The 25321-nt window shown below is 41.9% G+C and overlaps 1 protein-coding gene across 1 annotated transcript; it reads right to left on the bottom strand.

Moving 5' to 3' along the window:
* Nucleotides 1-15241: 15241 nt before the first annotated feature.
* Nucleotides 15242-21554, bottom strand: si:ch211-37e10.2. The gene is made up of 4 exons (XM_038997743.1): nucleotides 21446-21554; nucleotides 20536-21215; nucleotides 18229-18864; nucleotides 15242-18065 (listed from the first exon to the last, which is right to left on the bottom strand). The coding sequence occupies exons 2-4, from the start codon at nucleotides 21194-21196 to the stop codon at nucleotides 16528-16530; spliced, it is 2835 nt and encodes a 944-aa protein (XP_038853671.1). The 5' UTR covers nucleotides 21197-21215; nucleotides 21446-21554; the 3' UTR covers nucleotides 15242-16527.
* Between the last annotated feature and the right edge of the window lie 3767 nt (nucleotides 21555-25321).

Below are 25321 nucleotides of genomic sequence, written 5' to 3'. Positions count from 1 at the left end.
GAGAAAACAAATTAAAATATATTTTAAAAAGGATCTGGCTTGGTGTGGATTTACAATCAGATGTGTACAATTCTTTATAGAAATGGGAGAATCTTTGGTTGATTCATTTAGGTTCTGATAGTAATTCACCTGATTCAGATTCAATAGTTGCAATAACTGCTAATTGATCATTACTGCTAAGTGTGTTAGCCAGTAGTCGACTGGGTCGATTACCATGGAAGTAATGGCTGAGTCTAATTCGATGGATGGCAAGTTCTGCTCTCTGTCTTATCAATAGATTTAGTTCTGTCTTGACTACCTGGTCTCAAAAAAGTGTTTATTGAGAATGCTCTAACATCGTTAATACCTTTTCCCATTCTGATATCTAATTGTGATTTATTCAGCCCAGATGCAAATGCAGTTGCATTGCTTTTAATAAAACATTTAATGGCGTCCCATGAAATCCGAGGATCATTGACAAAATTCAAATTCAAATTCAATTCAGTTTCAAATTGTTCACATAAAGTAGGATTTTGTAGTGAGGAAATATTAAAGCACCATCTTGTGGCTCTTTTAAGGGATTCTGAAATGTGTATTTGGCAGTATTATGCATGATCGGCTCATATTTCTATTATCTTGATTAAAGAAAATAGAGGAGTAGATAATAGTACGAAATCGATTCGGGAGAAAGTTTTTTGCCTGTTTGAATATAAAGTGTAGTCTTTTGCTTCAGGGTTATGCTACTCGCCAGGCATCGATGAGGTTGTAATCAGAGAGTATATGTTCGAGAGCCTTGGTTGCCTGTGGATTGTTGGGCTTATTGGATTTGTCCCGCATGTCCAGAATGACATTCATATCTGTCTCAATAACCAGTTGGAAGTCAGTTAATTCTAAATATGCTGTTCAAAGAAACGTAGGATCATATACATTTGGAGCATACACATTAACAAAGGCAATTGTCTTTCCATTAAGGAAAGTGATTCTGCTTTCTTGGTCTTCGCCTTCACCAAGGATGGTGATTGAGTTTCTTATGTATCATTATGATTACACCCTTAGTTTTGTTTGGGGCTCATGAAAAAGCAGCCAGTTTGTACAAATGGTTCTCTATTTTATGTGTGTCCTTTTTGGAGCAGGTGTGTTTCTTGGAGCATTGCTATATCGATATGGTTTCTTGCTAGAATACCAAGACAGTTGGAACGCTTGATAGCAATATTAAGGGCTGTCAAATCCTACGAGTATAGCTAGTGTTGCCATTGTTTTTTGGGGTGTAATTATTATCTTTAGTGTTGATAAGCCCATAGATGTAAAATAAATAGCAGGACCCACAGGGAAACCCACCCATTGGTCGCTCCCCACCCAGTAGGCCCACCAGAAATCCTTCCCCCTTCCTTGCTAGCATAACGGCGAGTGGCAGACTTATATGTGAGACCTCTTAACCAGCATATTTTGGGTGTTTAGGTATAATAATAATAACAATTAAGTTAGCCGACTTGACGAGTAAGAGTGGGTAATGAAGAAACAATTATGAGAATGAAAACAAAAAGAAGATATGACAGATATGCAAGCCGTAATACCTAAACAGTCAGAAATAGGATAGCTGTAGGATCCATATACAGTGCATTCGAAAGTATTCAGACCCCTTGACTTTTTCCACATTTTATTATGTTACAGCCTTAATCTAAAATGGATTAAATAAAACATCTGCAATCTACACTCAATATCCCATAATGACAAAGCAAGAAAAAAAACAGGTTTTTCAAAATGTTTGCAAATGTATTAAAAATAAAAAACAGAAATACCTTATTTACATAAGTATTCAGCTCAGGTGCTGAATAGCTGTTTCTACAACTTGATTAGGGTCCACCTGTGGAAAATTAAATTGATTGGACATGATTTGGAAAAGGCACACATCTGTCTATATAAAGTCCCACAGTTGACAATGCATGTCAGAGCAAAAACCAAGCCATGAGGTCGAAGGAACTGGCCGTAGAGCGTTGAGACAGGATTGTGTCGAGGCACAGATCGGGAGAAGGGTACCAAAACATTTCTGCAGTATTGAAGGTCTGCAAGAACACAGTGGCTTCCATCATTCTTAGAACCATCAAGACTTTTCCTGGAGCTGGCTGTCCAGCCAAACTGAGAAATTGGGGGAGAAGGGAATTGGTCAGGGAGGTGACCAACATCCTTGTATACCATGGTTTATATTTGTACCTATGTTAGCAAATGTTGTAAACAAAAATACAGTTTAAAAGTCACGGACAATATATAGAGTAAATGTATAAACCATGGCAAAGGTTTATACAAAAAGAAAACATGTACATTTTATAACACATTTCATTCAATTCTACTCATTTTGCCATGGGGAACGGAGAATGTTTTAAGGCAAGTTTTCTGCAGTTCTACACACTTTGCCATGGGGTGGACAGAAGTTATTGCAGTTGTAAAGGGCAATTCCGCCACTTTTCAACCTCATAGTCACAATCTCTGCTGCAACACCCCCTGAATAATCAGAATAAAATATTTGGTGACTGTCAGTGACTGACAAAACAAGAGAAAAACTGTTGATGCACAACCACATTTTCAAACACCTTGTGTATTCTACTATTCTAACAGTTGAGACCCCAACTGATCCCTAGCTGCCGGGGTCCCGCTTATGCCTGGAGCCGGCCCTGGACAATGTAAATGAGGCTAATCATTATACCAGATTTTGTACATTCCTTGTGCTGACATGAAATTGTTTAGTGCAAATCCATCTGGAAGCAGGAGATGGTGAGATCCTTAGCATACACACAACTACTACTACAAAGTTCAATGCCAATGTTCAAGGCCTGAGTGGCACTGTGCCACTGTGATAAATGAACATGGTTTGCATAAGACTACTACAACAATTTAAAATGTGTTTAAATTGTAAAATTAAAGACAAATAATTTGGGCTATAAGAAATACATTGTATTTAATGGGTTAAGGCAAAGCAGAGATAAAACACACACACAATACTTTTCATTTCACACATACAACAATATAGCCTATTGTCAAAGTACAGAATGTTTACAATATCATAAACAATAGTCTTTTGCATGTTGTTCCAAATTACATTTCATATATTAATGTGTACATAACCACATTACTGTGAAAATGTTTCTGTTTGATCAGCAGTTATTGATACACCCTTCATTCGGTTCAATGGGGCACTTTTGTCATGAAGACAAAGGGGAAAGGTGCTCTCTACTCAAATGGCACAACATCATCATTCAGATTCACAGCATATGACAACCATTTTGTCTACCTGAGGGATGTCTCCTTTTCATATCTGGAAAAGGTAGAAACTGATTCTGCTGCAGCATTGCTCATCTTCACAGTGGGAATCCAGTCAACATGGGTGTCCTGATAGAGGTCAGCTGGTGAACCTACAGTACATAAACAAATGAAAAGCACCCCTGATGTTAGAATATCACTTCTTCAGGTCACCTGTACCGTCAGGGCTCTTGATTGTTTGCTTGTGTTTAATTAATTCAGGTGTTTTAGTGGCATATTTAATCTATTGTTGGGCTGGAACAACCAATAGTCAACACATCCGATTGTCCTATTCCATTGAGGCCTTTGCCCTATGCTGTAATATCCATACATTTTCCCTCCACTTATGAAACCAGTTTTTATTTTTGTATTTGTTTTTACAATGTCCTCCAGGCTGGATGGATGTCATTTATTGTACAATGTGTGTCTCCCCTTTTCAAAGGCATCGCTTAGATGGTTGCATTCAAGACAATGTCGTTTTTATTGATCTGTTTGTGAGTCAGCAGAATAGGCTACCCTTTGAGTTGTCATATTAAAAAAGATTCTGCTAATGTCTCCAGCCATATAACGTGTAATAGAATTGCATGAAATGTGTTTATCAAAGGCCACATTTCTTTTCTGTGCAAATGAAAGAGAAGAAATGTCTCTGATATAGCCTCTAGGCCTATGCCACTTTGAGCTCAGCCATGCACAGTGATTAGATTGAGCTTTAATAGCCTGGATTATGACTATCCAATCCACCCATCACGTTAGGATTAACAGGCTTACATTAGTCTGCAAATGCGATGATAGATGCATGCAATGCTTTATTTATAAAGATGCATTTTTATGGTGAAAAAATAGCCTCCCCAAAACTTAACCCACGCACCACCTATGAGAGAGACGCATGCTAATAGCTAGACTACAAGCATCTAGCTAGCTAATGTTGACTAATTTAGTCTTGTTAACACCTGGTTAGCATAACCGCTAACATCTAAACTCGAAATTGATCTGATTTACTAGTGATGAAATGATCGGAGCTGACTCTGTACTGACGGCTGTCTGGGTTCAGGTCTTGAAGGAGCAGACCCTGTACTGACAGCTGTCTGGGTTCAGGTGTTGACGGAGCAGACCCTGTACTGACAGCTGTCTGGGTTCAGTTCTTGACGGGCAAAAAGGTTATTTTGCTTTTCTGACAGTTCGTGCATCTTATCTCCTTGGTGTTTCATGATTTCACCATCTGGAAAGGCTGCTGGATGTTATAAGCACGATGTGTCAATAATAAAGGGGGCTCTTGTTTTTTTACTGACTGGTTCTCATCTATGTCTTTCTCACTCAAACACCCACATGGACTGTCACACACAGCCTCTGAGTGCCAAATACAATGGTTGGATTTTCAAATCCAAACAATGTGAGGTCTCCCCCCAGGAAAGAATCAATCAAAGCTCAGTCCATTTCTGTGCGAATATTGCAGTAACAATGGACTCCTGTTCAGACTAGTGTGTCACAGCTCTCCCTTGCTGTGTACCACGTCACGTAACCCAGGCTATAAAAGTAGTGCCATATTTGGAAAAGGGTGTGATATGAGATTTATATTATGTTGTTTTGATCAGGATGGTGGATGTGGGAGGTCAAAGAGGAGGAAGTGGATCCACCATTTTGAGAGTTTCGTAAACATCATCTTCCTGGTGGCTCTCAGTGATTTATGACCAGGTTCTCTATGAGTGCGCCAACATGGTGAGCTCTTTCTCCCCGGTCACATAAAGTCACAGAATGATTTTGAGTACTGTAAAAACCCACTACTGGTACACAATTGTAGGCCTATGTTTACAATGAAACATTTGTACGTACACTGTAAATATAATCGCTACATTAGCTTCATAATAAAGAAAATACAGACATTGTTTCTCTTTATGGAGTAATAGAAGGCAGTTTAATCCCAAATCAACATTCTAAAGGCATATTTCATGACTACACAGAGACACATCTTTTAGAGACCCATTACATACATATATTTAGACATATAGTCGGTATAGATACTCATAAATGATTTAAGGACATTTGAAGGAACTGTTTGAGGACAGTTATAACATAAAGAAAGTGTAACGCTCGTCGTAATCCTCCTCGTCTGAGGAGGAGCAAGGATCGGACCAAAGCGCAGCGTGGTTTGAATACATACTTTAATTATTTAAACGAAGACGAAAAACACTTGACAAAATACAAAACAATAAACGACGTGAACAAACGAACGAAAACAGTACCGTGTGGCGAACAAACACAGACACGGCAACAATCACCCACAAACAAACAGTGAGAACAGCCTACCTTAATATGGTTCCCAATCAGAGACAACGTAAAACACCTGCCTCTGATTGAGAACCATATCAGGCTAGTTAGACAACCCTAAACCAATGAAAACACATAACATGGAATATACCCACCCAGCTCACGTCCTGACCAACTAAACAAAGACTAAACAAAGGAAATAAGGTCAGGAACGTGACAGTACCCCCCCCCCCCCCCCCCCCCAAGGTGCGGACTCCGGCCGCAAAACCTAAACCTATAGGGGAGGGTCTGGGTGGGCATCTGTCCACGGTGGCGGCTCTGGCGCTGGACGTGGCCCCCACCCCACCATAGTCACTACCCGCTTTCGTGGCCTCCTTTTAACTGCAACCCTCCATATTAACCCCACTGGACTGAGTGGCAGCACCGGACTGAGGGGCAGCACCGGACTGAGGGGCAGCACCGGACTGAGGGGCAGCTCCGGACTGAGGGGCAGCTCCGGACTGACTGACGGCTCTGGCAGGTCATGGCTGACTGACGGCTCTGGCAGGTCATGGCTGGCGGACGGCTCTGGCAGGTCATGGCTGGCGGACGGCTCTAGCGGCTCCTGACTGACGGACGGCTCTAGCGGCTCCTGACTGACGGGCGGCTCTGAAGGCTCAGGACAGACGGGCGGCTTTGAAGGCTCAGGACAGACGGGCGGCTTTGAAGGCTCAGGACAGACGGGCAGCTCAGATGGCGCTGGGCAGACGGGCAGCTCAGACGGCGCTGGGCAGACGGGCAGCTCAGACGGCGCTGGGCAGCGCAGGCGGCGCTGGGCAGACGGGCAGCGCAGGCGACGCTGGGCAGACAGACAGCGCAGGCGGCTCTGGGCAGACTGGCACACCTGTAGGGAGGAGACGGAGAGACAGCCTGGTGCGTGGGTCTGCCACAGGACCCACCAGGCTGGGGAGACCTACAGGAGGCTTGGTGTTAGGAGGAGGCACCTGAAGGACCGGGCTGTGGGGGAGCACTGGAGCTCTGGTGCGCAACCTTGGCATCACTCCCCCAGGCTGGAATACTACTCTAGCCCGGACCCTCCAGAGTGCAGGCACAGGTTGAACCGGGCTGTGGGTGAGCACTAGAGATCTAGTGCCTACTACGCGCACCTCTCCCTTAGGCTCCACTCCCACATTTGCCCGGTACGAGCGGAGCGCAGGCATAGGACGCACTGCACCCTCCCAGCGCCCCGGAGACACAGCACGCAGAGCCGGCGCAGGATACCCTGGACCGAAACGGCGTACCGGAGACCAGACGCGCTGAGCAGGCACAATACGCCCTGGCTGGATGCCCACACTCACATGACACTTTCGGGGGGCTGCCCTATAGCGCACCGGGCTATGGGCACGTACTGGCGACACCGTGCGCTTAACCGCATAACACGGTGCCTGACCAGTAACTCGCTGTTTATAATAAGCACGAGGAGTGAGCTCAGGTCTGCTACCTGGCTTAGCCACACTCCCCTTTAGCCCCCCCCCCCCCCCCCCCAAAAAAAATAATTCTGGGGCTGCCTCTCGTTACTGTCGCGCTGCCGTGCTGCCTCATATCGTCGCCGCTCAGCTTTCGCTCCCTCCAGCTCAGCTTTGGGGCGGCGATATTCCTCAGCCTGTGCCCAGGGTCCTTCTCCGTTTAAAATCTCCTCCCATGTCCAGGAGTCCTGAGATTTCGGCCGCTGCTGCTGCTGCTGTTGCTGCTGCTGTTGCTGCCCGTTACCACGCTGCTTGGTCCTTTTGTGGTGGGTGATTCTGTAACGCTCGTCGTAATCCTCCTCGTCTGAGGAGGAGCAAGGATCGGACCAAAGCGCAGCGTGGTTTGAATACATACTTTAATTATTTAAACGAAGACGAAAAACACTTGACAAAATACAAAACAATAAACGACGTGAACAAACGAACGAAAACAGTACCGTGTGGCGAACAAACACAGACACGGCAACAATCACCCACAAACAAACAGTGAGAACAGCCTACCTTAATATGGTTCCCAATCAGAGACAACGTAAAACACCTGCCTCTGATTGAGAACCATATCAGGCTAGTTAGACAACCCTAAACCAATGAAAACACATAACATGGAATATACCCACCCAGCTCACGTCCTGACCAACTAAACAAAGACTAAACAAAGGAAATAAGGTCAGGAACGTGACAGAAAGATGATTGGTCCATGTTGATGTAAATACACAGTGAACATTAACCAATGATATCACTGCCCAGGGAAGAGTGGTCAACACATCATTAATATACTATACTCTTTATAGTAATAATACATTTACTAGATACAGTAGTCCATAGCGACAGTCCTATATGTCGGCTAGTGGTATCAGACATACATACACATGGTCATGCAAACACACACACACACACACACACATAAAGAAACAAATTATACAATGTCATTTTGAACATCCATTTCAACATAAGTTCTGCAATTTTTGTTTCATTCTTTAGACACACAAAGAAACAGCATCCTGGAGTCATCCTGATAGAGAGTGCAATGTTACAGACTGATAGGATAAAACACATCATATTTCAAGGAAACTATTCATTTAGAAGTTCTAATAATAATTATGTTCTGTACTGTAGCTTTTTGCATTATCCCATTGTGCACTTTTGTATGATAAGAGTACAACTTTTGAGTAAGATGTTGATTGTTTCGACACTGATACAACAAAAATGTCTATGGGGACGGCACTTGGTACTATCCCTGATTTGGAACCGCAATCACACGCACACACCGTAAACAATCTCACACACACACCATATTGTATTGTACTTTTACAGGGCCTTCAGAAAGTATACACTTCCCCTTGACTTGTTCCACATTTTCTTGTGTTACAGCCTGAGTTTAAATGGATTAAATTGAGATTTGTTGTCACTGGCCTACACACAATACCTCATAATGTCAAAGTGGAATTATGTATTTTCTAAAGTTTTACAAATGAATTAAAAATGAATAGCTGAAATGTCTTGAGTCAATAACCCCTTTCAAGCCTAAAATAAGTTTGGGAGTAAAAATGTGCCTAACAAGTCACATAATAAGTTGCATGGACACACTCTGTGTGCAATAATAGTGTTTAACAGGATTTTTGAATGACTACCTCATCTCTGTACCCCACACATACAATTATCTGTAAAGTCCATCAGTCGAGCAGTGAATTACAAACACAGATTCAACCTCAAAGACCAGGGAGGTTTTCCAATGCCTCACAAAGAAGGGCACCTATTGGTAGATAGGTTAAAAAAAAGAAGACAATGAAAATCCCTTTGAGCATGGTGAAGTTATTAATTACACTTTGGATGGTGAATCAGTCACTATGACAATACAGGCATCCTTCTTAACTCAGTTGCCTGAGATGAAGGAAACTGCTCAGGGATTTCACCATGAGGCCAATGGTGACTTTAAAACAGTTACAGAATTTAAAACTTCTTTAGGGCTAGGCGTCCTGTCAGCGGGACACCTGTCGACAACTTCCAGTGAAATTGGAGAGCGCGCAAATTCAAATAAATAATCATAAAAATTATTCTTGTTAATCTAACTGCATTGTCCGAATTGCATAGGACCCATAGCTTTCCATTGAAAGAGCATGGGCTCTCAAAAAATTTTTTTTCCCGGTTGGTTTTTCTTTGAATTTTCTCCTACCATATCAATTGTGTTATAGTCTCATACATCATTCTAACATTTCTACAAACTGCAAAGTGTTTTCTATCCAATGGTACTAATTATATGCGTATCCTGGCTTCTGGGTCTGAGTAACAGGCAGTTTACTTTGGGCACGTCAGTCAGACAGGAAGTGGAGAAAAATAGACCATAGCCTGCGATATAGGTATCCTTCTTAACTCAGTTGATGAAGATGAGATGAAGGAAACCGGAGATGAAGGAAACCGCTCAGGGATTTCACCATGAGGCCAATGGTGACTTTAAAATAGTTACAGAATTTAATGGCTGTGATAGGAGAAAACTGAGGATGGATCAACAACATTATAGTTAATCTACAATACTAACCTAATTGACAAAAGAAAGAAATAAGAAATAAGCCTGTACAGAATAAAAAATATTCCAAAACATGCATCCTGTTTGCAACAAGACACTAAAGTAATACTGCAAAGAATGTGCCAAAGCAATTTTACTTTTTGTCCTGAATACAAAGTGTTATGTTTGGTGCTAATACAGCATATTACTGAGTACCACACTCCATATTTTCAAGCATAGTGGTGACTGCATCATGTTATGCGTATGCTTCTAATCGTTAAGGACTGGGGAGCTAGGCACAGGCAAAATCCTAGAGGAAAACCTGGTTCATTCGGCTTTCCACCAGACACTGGGAGATTAATTCACGTTTCAGCAGGACAATAACCTAAAACACAAAGCCAAATCTACACTGGAGTTGCTAACCAAGAAGATAATGGTTGTGTAGCAATGATCAATAACCAATTTGACAGAGATTGAAGAATTTTGTAAAAATGAATGGGCAATCCAGGTGTGCAAAGCTCTTAGAGACTTACCCAGAAGGACACACAGCTGTAATCGCTGCCAAAGGTGACTGTAACATATATTGACTCGTGTGGTGTGAATAGTTATGTAAATTAGATATTTCTGTATTTCATATTCAATAAATTTGCAAACATTTCTAAGAACATATTTTGACTGTCACGTTCCTGACCTGTTTTCTGTTGTTTTTGTATGTGTTTAGTTGGTCAGGGCGTGAGTTGGGGTGGGTAGTCTATGTTATGTGTTTCTATGTTGGGTTAATGTGTTGCCTGATATGGTTCTCAATTAGAGGCAGGTGTTTGACGTTTCCTCTGATTGAGAACCATATTAAGGTAGGCTGTTCTCACTGTTTGTTTGTGGGTGATTGTTCCTGTGTCTGTGTCTACCACACGGGACTGTTTCGTTTGTTCGTTTGGCTAGTCTTTCCTGTTCGTGCGTTCTTCGTGTCTATGTAAGTTCTCAAGTTCAGGTCTGTCTACGTCGTTTTGTTGTTTTGTATTCGATTCAAGTGTATTTCGTGTCAGTGTTCGTCTTGTTAATAAATTCTTTATGTCTGCATACCTCGCTGCGTGTTGGTCCGATCCATGCTCCTCCTCATCCGAGGAGGAGGAATATGACGAACGTTACATTGACTTTGTCATTATTGGGTATTGTGTGCAGATAGGTGAGGAAAAGCATCTATTTAATCCATTTTGAATTCAGGCTGTAGCACAACAAAATGTGGAATAAGTCAAGGGGTATGAATACTTTCTGAATGCACTGTATGTATTGTAGTGGTGTAATGTGTACGCTGGGAGTCAGGAAGCAAGTTCAGGGAGTGTATTTAAAAAATAATTTAACATAGACCAAAACAAGAAACACAGCCATGAACACTGTAACAGAAACAATATCGCCTAGGGAAAGAACCAAAGGGGGTGACGTATATAGGGAAGGTAATCAGGCAGATGATGGAGTCCAGGTGAGTGATGAGGCGCTGGTGCGCTTAACGATGGTGACAGGTGTGAGAAATAATGAGCGCCGGAGAGGGAGTATACGTGACAAGTGGTTCTGTGTGGCTTAGTTAGTAAGCGCATGTCACTAGCAACACCAGAGTGGTGGGTTCGATTCCCACTGGGTTCATGACTCACTGTCGTCACTTTGGATAAAACACCTGCTACGTAAGTGGTATGTATTACAGCATTGGCTAACGCAATTTCAGTAAAGCAGTGTGAAAAGACCCCAGCAACTTTATTTTGGATGCATGTTTACTGCATAGGGCATGCGTTACATGCAAGTACATCTCTGATCTTGTCAAAATCAGATTTTGTTTCAACTTGCTGTGAAGTAAAATCACAATAGTTATAATAGTACATTACAGTAAATCATACTTTTAAGTATTTATGCAAACATCGATTTTCATTAAAAAGTTCAAAATCTGTTGTAGACAAACCAGTTTAAAATGTATAGGTTTACCAAAGGTTAAGTGATTATTGATTTAAGAGTGGTCGGATTAAGTAATAGTAAAATGTATTTTAACAAATGAGAAGACAATCATTTCAAAAGTGAAAGGGAAATGTCTGCACAGGTTCCACTGTCCTGTTTTAAGCAGTTATAGACTAAACTAATTTGCTAACATTTGTAACAGTGTCAATGCTCTTGTAACATAAACAGCTTTGTGGTCGAATGCACAATGCATTCACAGACCTCAACCGGCTGCAATCAGTCATTTGTGTGGATGTATTCAGAGATAGATCATCTGTAAGTGCCTGCTGGAGAAGGCAATTAACTGTAGAGTCCACCAGGGAGTTGATGTGAAATGGGGAGCATCCATCCACTGTTTTAAAAAAATACACCAGGGGGACATGCTTGCTCATATCCAGCCAAGAAGTTAGCTATTTATCGTCAGCGTTCTAATTGGTTATTCATGAAGATGGCCGCAATCCCTCTCTGACTTGTTTTTATAGAGACACACAGCTTTTTCCTTTCCTCATTGGGATTCTGCATGACTCAATCATTCGGATTGCTTTTGACGCCAACATGATTAAGGTTGTAAAAAGAGATTGCAAATTAAATGGTACGATCTTGGTAATCAGAGAATTGGCCATAAATTGGGGTGAAATATGCAGAGCTGTGGCCAAAGCTGAGATATTGTGAATTGAAAGTAATATTTTTTTTAGCTGCCCTAACATTTTTAGCTGCCCCAATAACTGCCCCAAACCTTGACTGATAAGAACATAAACTTGGCCCAAAATGTGTCTAGAAAAGGCATATTTCATAATTCTAGTAAAGGGTATTCTTTCCCTGCAGGAAATGCTACTCTTTCAGCATGCTGTGAGCCAATGGGAGTAGAAGAGAGGGGGCAGGCAGGCAGGCAGAATTTTGCAGCCTTCTGAACTGAAAGGCTTTTGCTTGGGCCCGTTAACAGTAAGTTTCAGCCTGTGTTTGTGGCTAGTGACCAGCTACTTCATTCCAGCATGCATCACTAACCCCTCTGAGGGATAAAGAGAGTGAAGACTTGCACAGATGGAGAGAAGAGGAATGAAAGAGGAAGAGATTATCTATAGCCCCGTTTATACCTGCCGCTAACATGCGTCCTGATATTGTCCTGATCTTGTTCTTATCCTGTCTGTTAACAAAATAAGATCTGACTTGTCTAAAATTGTGGGCACAGTCAGAATGTGGAGAAGATCAGGACAAAGGACACACAAGGTTTAAACGGGGCTTTAGAGGAGAGAGAAACATAATATGGTTATAATACTGTAGAGGATGGTAAGGAGAGAGAAGTAATCAGTGACCAAAAACGGTCGACTGAAACCTCTCATCAACTGGTCATGACCCTGCAACCAGTGGTCAGAGGAGTTCATGCACACGCACGCATATACACATCCATACACACACACACACACACACACACACACACACACACACACACACACACACACACACACACACACACACACTCCCTCCCTGTTCTATTCCAGTGCTGTTAGCTATAATTGGTGAACCATTAGTTACTTATTAGCAGAGAGAGTGGGCGGTGTAATTATTAAAGTAGCCAGGCATGGAATGTGGTCTGTAGCAACCAACTGAGATAGTGTTGCAAAGTGCCCCTGTCTTTTAAGAAGGTGCGTTAGCATAATGGAAAATGACTACTTTCACTCTACTACTCCAACAAGAAATGTCAAAGCTGTTAGATGAAATACAAGCAGCATCTGAGTTTTAGAGCCTCACAAAAAGCTAAATACACTCTATTAACATTGTAACAGTACATAACACTCATCCAATCCAAACAGACACTTTCAACTTGTTCTTCTAATGGATAATGCTCATCCAGTACAGTATTTCTGCTGGTTTTGAGTAAATGATTATGGATATACTCTATTTACAGTGAGTCATCACAAATGCACAAAATGTGTTTTTCCCACTTTACTCTATTTTCAAAGTGATGCTATGTAATGATGTTGTGTGTGACATCACATCCTCTCAAAATATTTTTGGGGTTAGACATCAACATTGGGCCTAAATTCTTTTTTAATAAATAAGAAACGACCATATTTAACAGTATACAACATGAAGATACAGACAGCCAATCCATGTCAGGCTAACCTCCTGTAGCTATTGTATTTATTTGGTGGCATGTGGCCTCAGAGGAAAACAGCCCACATGGCTTACATTGACTGCAGACAAGAGGAATGACTTGCTTTCACATCCGCTTTTGATTAGACTCCTGCTCTGGGTTTGTCCTTTTTAAGGCCTCCATCTTGACACTCCCCCACCTTCGTAAAAATATTTTGTAAGCTATAAAATTCAATTATAAATATCTACATTAGTTTTTGCCAAATTTATTCTATTACAGACACTTACCTTCGTGCGTACTTTTAAATTATATTATGTGAGCTAAAAAATATATATAAAACATTTCCTTAAAGTATAATTTTGTGAAAGTACTAATGTTACTGTCCCCACTGCAAGAACAAAAAAGATATGCCTTCAAAGCCTCTCATTGGCAAATTCATAGCATCAGAAATCCAGGGTTAATATACATCAGTGGATGAGCCATAAGAGGGTAAATAAACTAACTGCATATACAGTATATGCTTTGTGGTGGTGAATGATGTCTCTTTTGTAGGCCTCTCAAACACCACTGGATAAGTTTACAGTGATTCAGGTTTCATAGCACCTTAACGGTCCATCTTTTAAATGATACTGGACTGTCTTTTTATGAATTAACACTGACTGTCACACACACGTGATTTGTGTCAAACATTTGAGTGTTAAGTATGAGAAATGTAGAAGAAACACATGGTTCACATTAAAAAGTGAAAATTCAGTTTTACTACTTCTGTCTTAACGGTCCATAGTTAATAATGCACACTATTGTTTTGCTCTAGACACATGCACAACGTACATACACGTACACATAAACACCCACATACAAGCAGATGCACACAGACATCTTCTCTCTTCTCGTTTTCCCTCTCTCTCCCTCTTTCTCACACACACATACAGCTCTGTCTCTCTGCTGGCTTTGATATTTCCCCTCATGCACTGTGGGTCCCATTTGATCTACAACATGAGAAATCTGAAGCGGCGCTCCATCTCAAACACCTGTTTTCAATTCAGACTGCAGACAGAAACATTTTATTATTTCTCACAATCAGTTTTCGTTCCGATTCAGTCACTATTAGTCATGTTTGGAGAGGGATAGTTTACCTGTGAGTTAAATATGATAGATTGATTCTAAAATGATTCAAGACCAATAATTAGTACAATTATATGATTTTTTTCTGCAATTTGGACACCTTGCTCAAAAAGTTGATTTCAAATAGGTTCAATATGTTTGGGACTCCATGACATGAGTAATGTCTGACTGTTAAGTTGTCTATTTAAACTGTGGAAAATACTGGGTATTTCATGTATGATGGTTGTCAGGATGGTGGAGTCAGTTTTAAAGCTGTCATGGTTGAGAAGACTGAAGAATTAGGCTCATATCATGTGATGCAGTCACATGGTGGAGATGAGACTGTGTGCTGTCATTCAAATTTTAACCAAAGCCTCTATATCAGGACATACATTTTCTACATGAATGACATCTCAATCAATCTCATCTCATCCCAAAAATTACACCTAGATGCTGACCTCTTCATCACTTTTTGGTACATATCATTTTTTTAAAGCAAGAGGGAGAATCAACATCTTACAAAATATTTGTGAATTTTATTTGGCTTTGAAAAAAATTATACACTCATTGTTGTTCTACAATACATGTGAAGTAAAACAAATCACCAAGCATTGCATAGCGAAGTGAAAATAAAGCAGAAGTATTTCAGTGACCGACCGCTTTGCTTCGCTGCCAAATCGCTGAAACACTTCATTGTGTCTAATTGTTTGGGGGACAGAACATGCACAAAGGCAATTAAGAATGCTATGCATAGGCAGCACTTCCACAGGGCCAAGAGTATTGAGGCTAAAGCATAACATACATTATGTAGTTAACGGTTAACATATTGTTGCTACATAAAACCTGATTTGTGTGAACTATCAAATGTAAAAATTATAATAATCTGAGGATAAACTTTCCCTACACCATTTATATAAGTAAATGTAATGTATACTACACTTATACTGTAGTTCCATGGTCACATAAATATTTGTAACATAATTCTATTGTTTGACATACATGTATCCTAGAAGTACAGTATTGACACAACTGTGATTGTTTGTTTGTTTTATCAAAAGAGATTGAAGTACAATTCTGGTTATGAAGTAAGGTATTGTTTCCAATAGTATATCGACACAAATTTTTTCCAATTTTACACTACTATTATTTTAAGTGACATAAAATTCAGAATAAGTTATTGAAAATATGAAATAAAAATAACCGCTTGGTGAAAGTTAAATATAATACATTTAAAAATATTTAAATGCTCTTTTATCAAAATACTCTGCAATACACACGCATAGAAAGGCAACATTTCATATTCATGTGCAGGAAATTGATGGAATAAGATATAGCATAATAAAAAGCATAACAAACATTATAAACACACACACACACACACACACACACACACACACACACACACACACACACACACACACACACACACACACACACACACACACACACACACACACACACACACACACACATCATTCAGCTTACTCCATACAAAATAATTGGTCACTGCTCAACCAGCCGAAGTACTTCGAGCAAAATCAGTACTTGTCATCCAAAAATAATCAATGAATCAACAAAGTATCAGACATAAGATACAAACAACATTAACATGACAAAAATGTTAACATTAGACAAAACACAACCTTCCATTTCAAAAAATCTCCTCTACCTTGGAAGCACCTGTGAAGTTAAGTGAGGTTCCAAATTTGCTCTGTAATTTGAAATAGTGCGAAACCGTATTTTTTTCTAAAACGTGTTGACAAAATGTGACAGTCAACAACAAAAAAGTTCCTCTTTTTGGATCACAACGCCACCCAGAGGATGGATATGTTAGTGCCTCCCTTGTGGGTGATCTGGTTAACACGACCACGTACGCAGTCCAGTGTCACATAGATGGCTGTACCGTTCTGGACCTGGAAGGAGGCCCTCAGGCCCACGTTGGCCCACTCGCTGCCCTCGGGCATGTGCCCAGACATCTGCTGGGCCACGGGTGTAGCCTGTCCACCCTCCCCGCTGCCCCCCTGCCGGTGCAGGGTGAGCTTCACCACGTTACACGAATGGATCAGCTTCAGGTTGAGGGCCACGTTAGCTGTCCCATCCCCCCGGAAGACAAAGTTCTTTTGGGCGTTGGGTTCCCCAGAACGGGCCAAGCGCACTTGGTCTGATTCTGGGCTGACCTGCTGGAAGAGGAGGGCTTTGTTGCGGACGACTCCAGAGGGAAGGCCTGTCCTGGACACTGTGGCAGTCAGAGCAGAGGAGACAGCTGAAGGGATCCAGATAAGGCTCAGTATACTGATCCCAGTACTGTCTCCAAAGTAGCGGATATTACACTGGGATGGGGATAGGATCTCGAAACTAAGCGAGTGCCCACTATCCACCCTGACAGCCCCAGAAAGGGTGATGGATGTGTCCCTGTAGTTGACGCCAGACTTGAATGCCTGCATCAATTCCTGGTTGGTCCCATTGCGGTTGGCGTAGGCCACCAGAGAGAAGCCCTCTCGGATGCAGGTGTGGCCCATGGAGTACAGCGCTTGCTGTAGGACAAATTTCACCACGCCACTCTCTGTGAAGCGCACCCCGCGGCTGTCGTGGGTCAACCCCACCATGTAAGGGTCAGAGACGGAGGTGATGCGGAAGGTTGGACGGTAGTTGGTCTGGTAGTGGGCCGACATTGACATCTGTGCTGTCATGGCCACGGCTCCAGTATCGTGGGACAGCCAGAGCATGCTGAAGGAAGGCCCGTTGAGTTCGTAGACATGAAGGTCCTTACTCTGGTTGCAATGCTGGTTGGGACTCTTCAGGAACAGTGTCAGCATGTGGTTGGGCTCGACCTCTGCGCTGCCACTAACGCTAACTCCCTGGAAGTACTTCCCGTCTGGCTGCTCAATGCGGACCCCACTGAGGTCATGGCCCTCCTCCTCTTGACTGCTGTTGAGCCGCATGCCCACCTGGAGGAAGTTCCTGCAATTGTGCTTTAGGGCAAAGTTATGGTCCAGCCACATCAAGCCGTGCTGCTGGAAGGATAGCCGGCCGGCGTGGTTGGATAGCAAGTCGCTGGCTTCTTTGCTCTGCACATTGAGCTGGAGGCCAGGGAAGATGTGGCTGCCAGGGGCCCTGGCTGGGGGCAAGGTCACGGTGGCGCCCCAGGACTGGGACATCAGGTTGTCTGTGAAGGGTCCACAGACAGAATCACTGGTGGGTGTACAGGGGATGGCAATGGGTTCTCCATTGCAGTCAGAACAAGCCTGGCACTCCGGAAGCTCCTGGTTGTAGAAGTAGTCATGGCCACATACTCCAGCAGCAGCCTCCCTTTCCGACATGCCCAGGCATCTGAACCCTCCTGCTCAGCATCAAACAACGACAAAGAGATGGGAGAAGGAGATCAGAAATATGAGCATGTGCCGAATTGCTTGATACTCTTAGTTGACTATTCAGTAAAAGGACTTCTGGAACCAGGATGGATATCATGTCTAATTACAAATTAGAAATGTTGTAAGCCTTACCTGGAGTGTTGAGGCACTTCACTCCCTGTTCACATAGGTTTGGTAATTCAAGGCATTCGTCTCTGTCCTGGCATATTCTGTCTGCATTGGGAGAGCACTGGGAGACCAGGAAGAAACCAGGTGGGCACATGGTACACTTCTCACACTGCGGCGGCTCCCTCTGGAAGTCACAGTAATCCTCCGGTCCACACGGGGCGCCACACCCCAGCAGGGGGTGCGGAAGGTGGGCTTCCCCGACCACATCCATCAACTTAGCATCTACATCCATGTGCATGTCCTTGCGAACGGCATAGGACTTCTGCAGGTGGCTCCGAGCCTGGCTCTGGAGGCCTGCCAGGTGGCTCTCGAAGTAGCTCTGGAGCTCCCCTTGGAGGCCTTGGAAGGACACCTGTTTGACGGTGTCAGAGAGCAGGCCGTACTGTGCCTTGACCACGTCCATCTGCTGGTACATGCGCCGCTGCTGCTCCAGGATCTCCCGCTGCTGGGCCAACAGTGCCCCCTGCTGTTCGGCTAGCTTTTGCTGCAGGTCGCGGATGATCGTCTGCTGAGCCTGAAGGGCCTCTACCAGCTTCTCCTGCCCCTTAGCCAGTTGGAGGTGTAAGATGAGGGCATCCTCTGAAGGCACCTCGTTCTCCCCTGTGAGATGGAATAGGGCAGGGTTTAAAAAGTGTGGAGTAGTCAGAGATAGGATGTGGAACTATGTATAGCTAGCTATTAAACTGGAATCAAGTACTAATAATGTGCTCCTGTAATCTAAGTTGATTAGACTTCAAAACAGTTCAGCAAATCATTACTGAAATTGTGGTTAATACTAAGTTAAATATACTGTGAAATTATGATAATACAGTACATCACTTTTTGAGATGAAATACTTTTAAAAACATTTGTTAAACTATTTTGGCACAAAATCTAAAAGTCCAACATCAAGTAATGGAAGTTTCCTAGGCAGGCTTTTTATAGACATCAAAGCATTCTAAGTTTTCTTGACTGCCAGACATTTTTCTAGTTCAATTGGACTGCAGTCAATGCATGCATAATCTTGGGTCTCAAACACAAGAAGATGGTAGCAACGATGCCTAATGTTGCGTGTTTAAATGAATCCCAAATAAATTCAAAGTAATTAAAGGAATATTATGTGATTTCCATTTCGCCATGTCATTTCTAAACAAAAATCTATGTCGCCTACCGGACAATAAATCGCTATCAAAACCGCTTGTTCTGGAATGAGACTACTTTGGTTATTTTGCATACGCATTGTGTAAAGGGGTTCCAAATTACGCACACATCCACGGAGTTCAGTCTGGCACGAGTTGGAACCCCTTTACACACTATGTATCTTCCCTCATCTGTCAATTACGTTTTTCTTAATAGATAGCCTACACTGTAAAGGTGTTATGTGGATTTGACAGTAGATTACAGTCAGCTCGTGGCAAGTAAAATTCTGTATTTCATATTACAGTACACCTAATGCAATATAAATACGGCATCAAAGCAAGTACTGTGTAATTACACAAAGTACAATACCATAAAATGTATTGTATTATACTGTATAAAAAAGGTAAATGAATGAAATTCATTGAGGGAGAGGTTTTTAAGGGATTGGTGCAAGCATGTTGGCTGCTAGGTAAAGTGTTTACATATTACAGCATATTAATTAATATTTGGGTATTTATATCACTTGCACTTCTAGAGGTCTTACCAAAGGCTTCCAAACTGGCATCGACTACAGGGCAAAACAGTAGTGATGTTACGTTTAATGCTGGAGCTCCGAGGCATGCGTTGAAATCGCGAAGCAGTGTGCCGATGACTGTATCACTTTATCAGAAGCATGTGATCAATGATGTCTGAAGCTTTGCTGAACAACCACCTGATTGGTTTGGTATTTATTTGGCAGAAGACAAAGGCTACGCTACGCTCACGCTATGGGACATCATCTATAATAATTTGGCAGCTCTAAATTATTTTGACCAGCAGGTGCCACTAGTGTATACTGTGTTGATCACAGCCTTGAATAATGAACTTATTTTCAACACAATTGGATGGAAAATCTTAACGCTTCAGGAAGCTTTGTACTCCCATCACTACAAAACAGACCAAAAGGACATGGTAAAGGTTTAATACTTGCTGCCCATCCAAATTGATGGGGCACTATGTTTCAGAGTAAAATGTTTCAGAGTATTTGACTGTTTATAATACACCAAATGACCATATAATTTACAGTTTTCCGTTACTGTGTAGTATTTGAATGCATTATAACACTAATAATAATATATTTCATATACAATTGATGTGTGGGTATATACTAACCTGGTTTAATGTCACATGTGAGCTGCACTCCCAAAGGCGCACTGCCAAGTTCAGATGCAGGATATCCAAACTCTGGAAATTCTCCCAGAAACTGAGCAGCTCTGTCCGGCATATGGACAGGGGAAGGCTGGCTGGAAGCTGCGGCATCATCAGCCAGACAGCCTTCTCCCACACAATCCTTTGGACGGGGCTTCGGCCGTATCCTTAGTGGTAATTTACATTCGATCCCTTTACAGTCTCTGGTGTCGTTAAAAGCCTGGAGCTGTTTCTGAGGAGTAACGCAATCCGCTCCAGTACATCCTGAACCGAAAACGTCATACGTTTGCATCCTTGCGCTTTCCCTAGCGCTGTCACTGTGCCTACCGCGCTGTGGTTGAACAACATACGTGTCTGTGGTGTCTCCTCTTGACTGAGAGCTGTGGTACACATGATGCTGGCTGTGGACTGTCTGTCCCGATCTGCCCTGTGTTGTTGGATTATATTGCCGCGGTGGTCTGGATGATCTACCCCCCAGGCAGTGGGCTCCGACGCAGGGTCTGGGATCCCCAGTCTCGCCACCGTGGCAGTGCGTCCCCCGGCATATCTCTGCGACACCTCTTACTGTGTCATGTAGTGATAACGAGTACACCAATAACAACAGCACTGCTCTGGAGAATGCCATTTTGCATTTGTTTATCTCCCTGGAGAAAATGAAAACGATTTCAACTTCAGCATCTTTTCGCTCTTATGACACCAGTGCGCAAACATGTCACATTTTGGATATATATGCTTATTTGATTAAATTAGATTTGGTTTAGGCTGGTTTCCCCCATATGTATTTTCTTGTTTAACTATAACAGTTAAAGTAGGCTACCTGAAATCCAGATATGACAAAGTAAACTCCAACAGACAAAACAATAGGGAACATTACCTGTGGCTCTGGTATTTGGTGTGGATGCTCTTTTTGAACGTCGTCAATAAGATAAGAAAACAATTTGAAACGTGCGTCGCTCCCCTCACTCCATGTCTGACCCACTCTGAAGGCTTCTGGAATAGAATGCTAGTATGTGACATTCCAAAGACTTAATTAGCATCTGGTTTCCCCAGCCGCAAATTAACCCTTCCCCTTCCTATTCTTCCTTCCTATCGGAACACACTAAAAACAAATGGTTCTATATAGTGCCAAATACGGGTTATTGGGCTTGTAAGAATAGCGGAATCCTTTCTGGTACATAACACTCTTCAAATCAAATCAAATCCAGCTTCATTATATAGCACATTTAAGACATGGAATGCAACGCAATGTGCTTTACAGAAAGAAAAACAACAACAAAAAACATTGACAATAAAAACTGAAATATTTACTACACAACAAACATACATGGATATAAAACAAAAGAATAATGCAAACTGAATGAAGGAAAAACAAAGCTAAAAAGGTGTGTTTCAAGATCTCTTTGAAATATGTCCACAGTTTCTGCCCCCCTCAGGTTCTCTAGAAGGCTATTCCAGGGGCATAATAACTAAAGGCTGTCTCTCCATGCCTCTTGGTTCTAGGCTTTGGGATAGTTAAAAGTGCAGTGCCAGAGGAACCTACTGGGTACATAACTTAAAAGCATGTCTGACATGTATTGGGGTGCACAATCGTGGATTGATTTAAAAACCAATAGAAGCATCTTTAATTTAATCATAAAACTCAGGCAGCCGGTTGAGAGACATTAAAACCGGTGTAATATGTGCTCTCCGTCTGGTCTTGGTCAGTACCCGTGCTGCAGCATTCTGTATGTTTTGCAGTTGACCAATGGCTTTCTTGGGGAACCAGACAGGAGAGCATTACAGTAATCAAGCCTGCTTGTAATAAAAGCATGGATGAGTCTCTCTGTATCAGCCTAAGAGAGAATTAGTGGTGACTCGAGGAAACCTGGAGATCCTCAAGGAACCATTGCTAGTCAATGGTTCATATTTGCACCTTTAGTTAGTTGAGGGGTTTTTGAGGAACCTTTTAATGGTTCAATGTAGCAATGGGTTCTTGGAGGAACCCTGGAGTGGAGGCGTGGCTTAGTAGGGGTGTGGCTTTAAGATATATATTTTTTGGGCAACCTGTTAGAGTAAAAATCAATGCTGTTCATCTGTTCAGTTGTATTGTTTACCAATGAGACGTAGTGCTCTTTTAATGGACTTAGGCTTTTTTTTGTCTTGTTCAGTTAAAATAATTAATCTTTTGACTCATTTTGTTCATTTGAGTCAGTAATCCAAAGGACACACAGGACCCCCTATCGGCCAACGATGGACTGAAATCTTGAAAGAGTCATGATTCTACGAGCTTCTCATTCACATGTTGTTCACCATAGGGGGCTTTTTGGAGCTGTCCTTTGTGACTGGGGCTTGTTGTGCTTTAAACAACGTACATTTGTTGATTGCTAGGCATATAAATATGATTATTTCTTGATACATTTGAAACAAATCAAATGGTATTTGTCACATGCGCCGAATACAACAGATATCACATGCGCCGAATACAACATTACAGTGAAATGCTTACTTATAAGCCCCTAAGAAAAACATGTTAAGTAAAAAATAGATAAGTAAAAAATATAAAATAAAAGTAACAAATAATTTAACAGCAGCAGTAAAATAACAATTGCGAGGCTATATACCAGGGGTACCGGTACAGAGTCAATGTGCGGGAGCACCGGTTCGTCAAGGTAATTGAGGTAATATGTACAGTTGAAGTCGGAAGTTAACATACACCTTAAAAAGTGGTGATACAAATACTTTTAAACTCAGTTTTTTCACAATTCCTGACACTTAATCCTAGTAAAAATCCTCTGTTTTAGGTCAGGTAGGATCACCACTTTATTTTAAGAATGTGAAATGTCATAATAATAGTAGAGAGAATGATTTATTTCAGCTTTTTTTTTCATCACATTCCCAGTGGGTCAGAAGTTTACATACACTCAATTAGTATTTGGTAGCATTGCCTTTAAATTGTTTAACTTGGGTCAAACGTTTCAGGTAGACTTCCACAAGCTTCCCACAATAAGTTGGGTGAATTTTGGCCCATTCCTCCCGACAGAGCTGGTGTAACTGAGTCAAGTTTGTAGGCCTCCTTGCTCGCACACGCTTTTTCAGTTTTGCCCACAAATTTTCAATAGGATTGAGGTCAGGGCTTTGTGATGGCCACTCCAATACCTTGACTTTCTTGTCCTTAAGCCATTTTGCCACAACTTTGGAAGTATGCTTGGCGTCATTGTCCATTTGGAAGACCTATTTGCGACCAAGCTTTAACCTCCTGACTGATGTCTTGAGATGTTGCTTCAATATATCCACATAATTTTCCTGCCTCATGATGCCATCTATTTTGTGAAGTACACCAGTCCCTCCTGCAGCAAAGCACCCCCACAACATGATGCTGCCACCCCCGTGCTTCACGGTTGGGATGGTGTTCTTCGGCTTGCAAGGCACCCCCTTTTTCCTCCAAACATAACAGTGGTCATTATGGCCAAACAGTTCTATTTTTGTATCATCAGACCAGAGGACATTTCTCAAAAAAGTACAATCTTTGTCCCCATGTGCAGTTGCAAACCGTAGTCTGTCTTTTTAATGGCCGTCTTGGAGCAGTGGCTTCTTCCTTGCTGAGCGGCCTTTCAGGTTATGTCAATATAGGACTCATTTTACTGTGGATATAGATACTTTTGTACCTGTTTCCTCCAGCATCTTCACAAGGTCCTTTTCGCCCCAAAGTACGTTCATCTCTAGGACACTGAACGCGTCTCCTTCCTGAGCGGTGTGATGGTCGCGTGGTCCCATGGTGTTTATACTTGCATACTATTGTTTGTACAGATGAACGTGGTACCTTCAGGCGTTTGGAAATTGCTCCCAAGGATGAACCAGACTTGTGCTGGGTTTTTTTCTGAGATCTTGGCTCATTTCTTTTGATTTTGAAGGTAGGCCTTGAAATACATCCACAGGTACACCTCCAATTGACTCAAATGATGTCAATTAGACTATCAGAAGCTTCTAAAGCCATGACATCATTTTCTGGAATTTTCCAAGCTGTTGAAAGGTGCAGACAACTTAGTGTATGTAAACTTCTGACCCACTGGAATTGTGATACAGTGAGTTGTAAGTGAAATAATCTGTCTGTAAACAATTGTTGGAAAAATTACTTGTGTCATGCACAAAGCAGATGTCCTAACCGACTTGCCAAAACTATAGTTTGTTCACAAGAAATTTGTGGAGGGGTTAAAAAACGAGTTTTAATGACTCCAACCTAAGTGTATGTAAACTTCCGACTTCAACTGTATATATGTTTTTTTCTCACAATGTGGTGCAGATATTTTGTCTGCATTAGTTCTTCCTTCATTTGTTGATGAGTATTTTGACAGTTTTGGTGAAAACTGTTAATATTAAACTTCTGACTTCAACTGTACACGTAGGTAGAGTTAGTGACCGTGCATTGATAATAAACAGAGAGAGCACTATGCATAAATATTGAAGGACATTTTTAATTTGCAGTATACAAACTTAAGATGATGAACAGGAATGACATTTACGCTAACGGCTGACCAGAAATAACCATCTGAAAGCCACGCCTCCAATCTGATAGGCTGCCACCTGTACAATATATTATTTAAAAGTTTCACAATTGAAACCCTCCCATCACAAAAAGTTTCTGGTTTTAACCTTTACACAGGGGTTCTTCGAAGATCCTGTTCAGAGGTGTTACTCAAGGAACCTTTTCAACTGGAAAGGTTCCGCCGGTGTGGCCGAACCATTACTTCTAGGAACATGAAGAGGTTCTAAA

The sequence above is a fragment of the Salvelinus namaycush genome, chromosome 7 (assembly GCF_016432855.1).
Source record: "Salvelinus namaycush isolate Seneca chromosome 7, SaNama_1.0, whole genome shotgun sequence".
Classification (NCBI taxonomy): domain Eukaryota; kingdom Metazoa; phylum Chordata; class Actinopteri; order Salmoniformes; family Salmonidae; genus Salvelinus; species Salvelinus namaycush.
Note: the sequence above shows the minus strand (reverse complement) of the source record. Positions and strands in the feature narration are given on the sequence as shown.